Source organism: Colobus angolensis, unplaced genomic scaffold (assembly GCF_000951035.1).
Source record: "Colobus angolensis palliatus isolate OR3802 unplaced genomic scaffold, Cang.pa_1.0 Scaffold254, whole genome shotgun sequence".
Lineage (NCBI taxonomy): Eukaryota > Metazoa > Chordata > Mammalia > Primates > Cercopithecidae > Colobus > Colobus angolensis.
Window position 1 is genome coordinate 2,282,720 of NW_012115755.1, and position 5,595 is coordinate 2,288,314.

The 5,595-nt window shown below is 61.0% G+C and overlaps 1 protein-coding gene across 1 annotated transcript in view; it reads right to left on the minus strand.

The window, feature by feature from the left end:
- Positions 1–5,595, minus strand: part of PDLIM7 (PDZ and LIM domain 7 (enigma)) — a 14,524-nt gene that overhangs the window by 8,559 nt on the left and 370 nt on the right. The window contains exons 2-4 of the mRNA XM_011946883.1: positions 4,653–4,759; positions 547–698; positions 406–436 (exon numbers count right to left, since the gene is read on the minus strand). Coding sequence (XP_011802273.1) covers positions 406–436; positions 547–698; positions 4,653–4,748 — 279 coding nt within the window. The 5' untranslated portion in view covers positions 4,749–4,759. The remainder of the gene's footprint in view (positions 1–405; positions 437–546; positions 699–4,652; positions 4,760–5,595) is intronic.

Consider the following 5,595-nt stretch of genomic DNA (forward strand, 5'->3'; position numbering starts at 1 on the left):
TGGGAGTGGGGCGCCTGCGCCAGAGGACAGCGGCAGCTCCAGTCCCCCACCCCCACCCCCCACATCTGTCTGGAGGCTAAGGGGAGAGGACAAGTCAGGTTTCAAGGGGCCCATTTGGGAGTGGTGATCTCAGTCCACGCAGAACCGAGGGCTGACCGAGTGCGGGCGAGGACGCAGCGCCGATGGCGGGAGGCAGGCAGACGGACAGACAGGCGGACATGCGTGGTGCCAGGACCGTGCGGCAGCCCCTGACTCAACTCCAGGGCCCTAGACCCGCCTTAGCTCGTTTTTGCCCTCCACTTCCGGCCAGGGATTGGGGTACCGAGAATGTGCCAGGAGGGCGAGCAGGCCCGGCCGTCCAAGCCCACACCGCCCGCCGCCCAGATGTCTCGGCCTGCCTCCTACCTTCTGTGGTTTGCTCTGAACTGGCTGGGACCTGGAGAAGAAGGAAAGCATGACAGCGGGCTGAGCCCGCGGGGATCCCCTCTGCCAGCGCCCGCGCACCCATGCATGCCCACCCGCATCCATGCATGCCCACCCGCATACCTGCTGAGGCCCAGGCTGAGGCGCTCCCCGCAGGCCCGGATCTTGTTCTGAGCTTCGATGTGTGTGAGGCTCCCTGCGTTCTCGCCATCGATGCTCAGCACCCAGTCACCCACGGCCACTCCGGCCTGCGCCGCTTTGCCTCCAGGAGTGAGCTATGGAGAGAGAAGCAAAGTGACTGAGGCCCTGGCCTCTGCAGACCCAAGCCAGGTTGATGGTGGTAACGCTGCCCCACCCAAAGCTGCCCCACTTCCAGAACCCAGAGAGCTCTTCATTCAACATAGTTCTAGGCAGCTGCTGGACACTAAAGCAACTCAGGTGGTGGCACTCACCTGAGCTTCACAATTTCCCCAGTCACACTGCTTATTTATTCACCACCACAACCCTCCCCCACAGTCCAGAAATTGCTATGATGTCCACAAACAGCCAGGCTCAGGCTAAAGCTCAAGTTTTTCAGGAAGACCATTGCCTTTTGAGGCTCCTGCTGGTTTCCTGCCCAGGCCGCTCCACCTACCAGATATGCCGTCTGACCCATGCAGGGGGCGGCTTCCTCCGTGAAACCACCGGGGGCTCTTACGGACCTCTTACTCCCCAGCACCCTGTCCAGCTCCCTGCCAGGGGCCATCTGCAGGGGTCTCCTAGGAGCCTTTGAGAGCCAGAACAGGCCCTGTTATCTTCCGGTTCCCTGTGAACACTGCCTGAATAGGGCCTAAGGTGACAGCTGGGGCTTCACAGGCCATACATGGGTGTCACTCCCAAGCCCTCAATTGCCAACTTTCTCCAACCCCAATCCTTCAGGCTCTTGAGCTGGGAGTCCCTGGTTCCTGTGGCAATGAGAGGAGACAGCAGGCTGGGAGAAATGGCTGCCACCAGGATGAGCTGAGACCATCAGGAATGACTTCGAGGACGCTGTGGGCCTCGGTAAAGGAGAATGGGGTGTGCTGCCTAGCGGGTGAGTTCACTTATGATGGCTTTGAATGCCAGAAGGAACTAGGACTTGGCTTTGAGAGTAGAGGGGCCACTGGCAGTTTTAATGTCTGGGATGGGGTATCTCCCAGGCCCTGAGAGGGGTGACCCTGATAATCCCCTTCCAGGCCTCTAGGCCAGCCCCAGCAACACAGGCAGGGCAGCTTGACTGGGTCTGAGCCCAAGGAGCCACCCAGCCATCTGGCAAGAGGCCTGGCACTGCAGTAAGTAGGCTTTTGTGAGGCAGTGCTGGAAGACAATTTCACTGGGTGGGGGGTATCTGCGGGGGTCCAGGCTGCCAGAGGCCCCAGGAGGCTCCTCAGGTGGGCCAGTGCACAGACTGAGCTGAGGCAGGGAAAAGGGAGGCAAGAGGTTTCAGAGAGATGTCAGAGGGCAGGGCAGCCAGATACAGAGCCTGACAGCACCAGGAAAAGAAAGGCGAGCTGGGCTCAACGTGATTTCTTGCTTGCGTGGGAGGTCAGAAGGCTAAGAGAGCTCAGTAGCCCCTTCCTCACTCGCTAAATAAGAACAGTTGCTTCCGTTTATTGAGCACCAAGTATGCTACATATTGACACTGAATCTTCCAACAACCCTGTGGAGTAATCAGGGATTTTACCCATTTTGCACTTGAAAATGTACACAGAGCCTGGGCGCGGTGGCTCACGCCTGTAATCCCAGCACTTTGGAAGGCCGAGGTGGGTGGATCACCAGGTCATGAGATCAAAACCATCCTGGCTAATACAGTGAAACCCCGTCTCTACTAAAAATACAAAAAATCAGCCGGGTGTGGTGGTGGGCGCCTGTAGTCCCGGCTGCTCGGGAGGCTGAGGCAGGAGAATGGTGTGAATCCGGGAGGCAGAGCTTGTAGTGAGCCGAGATGGCGCCACTGCACTCCAGCCTGGTTGACGGGGTAAGACTCCGTCTCGAAAAAAAAAGAAAAAAGAAAAAAAGAAAATATACACAGAGAAGTTAAACAACTTGCCTCAAGTCACCCAGCTAGTTAGAGGCAGGGCCAGGAAGTGTCCCTGACCCTAAGGCACTGTGGGCCACCTCTGCTGAGCATGGGGGCCCAACCGAGGGGCCAGCCCACCTGGAGACACCCTGAGCCCCTCCCTCACCTTTAGTTCAATCCAACTAAATCAACCCCTTATACGGTATGTGGGGAAGTGACACCCCAGAGGGGAAGTGACTTACTCAAGGTCATGGTGAGTCAGTAGAAGGGAAACCTGGCCCAGCCACTCCCTGCCCACAGGGCTGGCTCCTGGGAGGTGTGGGCTGAGCCCGAGATGGAGGTCTTGGGGTACACAGGAGCAGCTAGCTGGCTCCTGGAGAGGGGGTTGGGGGCGGGGACGGCTTCCCTTCCCAGAGTGAGGAGGGCAGAAAGCACAGAGGATGAGGGGTGGTCAGAGCATGGAGAGGGCGGCAGGAGAGCAGGAGACAGCACTGGGCGGGTGGCTGGAGAGAGGGGCAGGGAGGGGCTCAGGCCAGGGGCAGGGTAAGGCCAGAAGAGCCAAGGAGGGAAAAAGCCAGGGGGCTGGACCCTGCATGAGGTGGGGGTGAGTCAGCCTGAGCAGCCCAACCCCCCAGTCCCAGACGTTACCTCATCTCCCAGGCCTGGGCCCACGGCCAGCCCTCACCCCTCCCACCTCCCTCCATCCTGGGGTCAGGGGAGGGGGAGGGGGCTGGCCTAACTCACAAAAGCCCACCTCACTCACTCATGTGGGGCCCAGGTCCAACTCCAGGGCTGGGATCAGCTAGCGGCCCCACCCACATGCCGGGGATGCTGACCAGGGAGCTGGAGCTGGGAGTGCCCCCAACAGGCCATATCTGAAAGTCATCTCCATCAGGGAAGAAACTGAGGTTCAGGGTCCCCAGACACATTGGGCCAGCACTTTCCCAGGGGGCAGGACGCTGGGTAGGTTTTCAGAGCTGTGTGAGGGCTGTGTAGGAGGATGTGTGTGGTAGGGCGACCACTGCCCTCACTACCCTGCTGGCGGGGCAGGTTCCCGGAGACCACCCTGAAAGGACCCCTGGGAAGAGCCTCCCCTAACCCCCATGCCCAGCTCCTGCAGACAGACTCCACCTCAGGCCACAACCCTTTGGACCCCTCCAGGCTGGGCTTGCCCTGGGCTTCCTGACAACAGCTGCCTGCCCACCCATCGCCTGGGTGGGCCTCTCTGGGCAGGCGGATATAGGGGCAGGAAGTCCCCACCCCCTGCTGACCCCCAGGCCAGTCAGAGATGCCAGCCCACAGGCTGGCCTCACCCACTCTGGGCAGGCAATTTGTTGTGTCTCACAACTGGACCATACAGCTGGAGCTGCAGCCTGGTGACCAGCTGAGGGGCCCACCAGTGGGGTTCAGGGGGCCAGGCCTAGGCCAGCCCTTTTCAGCTTTGCAGACTGCAGCCGCTGTTGGACAACCCAGCATGGGGCTGCATTCTTGGGCTTATAAGGCAATCCCCCTGCTACAGGGAGGAGCCAGCCTCCAGCTCCACCCCCACCAGGGCAGGCTCTTGGAAGCTGAAGTTAAGCCCCTAGAGAGGAGCCCTGTCCTACACTTCTGCTTGGGGTCAAAGGCCACCACATCCTGAATCGGAATGGTGGATGCAGGTCCTTACATAGGCTGGGGAGAGACCCCTTCTACCCACAGAAAATGCACACCATCCCATGCTTCAATTCCAATCCCTGCTTCAACATGGACTCGATGAGTGAGCCCCTCCACCTCTTCATGAGTTCTTCTCTCATCTGGAAAAACAGGATGAGGACTGCTATTCCCTGGGCAGAAGTGCGTCTGAAGCGAAATCCTATAGTCACAGTGCCCTGCCTGGGGCCTGGCTCCAAGCATTGCTACCTCAAGTTTAGATACCTCCTGGAAATGTCAGGCTCCCATCCTGCACAATGAGCCTCCCTCCCACCCTCAGAAGTGGCCACAGGAGCTTGGGAGAACAGCATCGGGTACAGTGCAGGACTGGGGAATCCTGGGTGCTTCCTTGCAGTGGGCAGGTACCACTACATCTCGGACCTGGACATCTCCTGGCCTGCTGGCCCCTGACCACCTCCTGTTCGGACTCCCCCCATCACCCTCTGGAGACTTGAGCACCCAAAGACCGCTGGGGGAGCCCCCTCCCCAAACCTAGACTCACCCGGGAAATGGAGAGGGGCACATTGAAGTCCTTGCCCCCTTGCAGCCGGAAGCCCCAAGGTGCTGGCCCCTCCAGCACTACCTTGAAGGAATCCATGAAGCCGGCTCCTGAGAGGAGAGAAGAGAAGGTGAGTGGCCAGCATGGTGGGCGGGCAGGCAGGCAGGCCGGCCCAACTCAAGATACCAGCCTTGGACAGGGGCCAGGCAGGCACGGGCAGCCCCTGAGCACACCCAAGCCATAGTAGGCAGGTATTCTGTCAGGCTGGGCTGGCCTCTGGCGGACCTCACTTGGGAAAGACAGGAGCAGCCTCCCTTCCCTTGGGACTGGACCGGTGAGGGGTGCCTGAATCCAGGCTTGAGGTTCTTTTCAACCAGGGGTGGGCCGAGGGACTAAACTGGCGCGGCCTCCCCGCAAGCCAGCCTGGAGCCTCGGGCGGCCGGGTGAGTCAGGGGCCAGCTCTCCTCTCCCCCGCCCCCAGGTCCCGGCAGGCAGGCCGCGGCTGGAGCCTGCTCGGACTATATAAGGCGTGTAAGCTGACACTGTGCGGAGAGCCAGCGTAGGGAGCACACGGGGGCTTGGGACACGAGGGGGAGGGGAGGGAGGCGGCTGCAGCGGATCCTCCCAGCCATTCCAGGACCAGTCGAGGCTGCTGGGAGCCAGGGCGGGACCCCTGGGTGCTGAAGAAGGGGAAGGCGGGAGTGGGGTGCGGCCCCTGTGCAGACAGGTGGGGGCTGGGACCCTAAAGCATAGCTTGGAGGGGGATCCTTCCCGGAGCCCAGTGGGGGTGGTGCCTCCCACACAGAACTGCTCCCACACCGACGTGACTCAGTTTCCCCCAGTCCCCCGCCCGGGCCCCATGCATTAGACTGGCCCCGGCCTCAGGAAGCAGCGCAGGCGCCAATCGGCCCCGCCGCAGCCGGCTTCGCGGCAGGAAGGCGGGGGC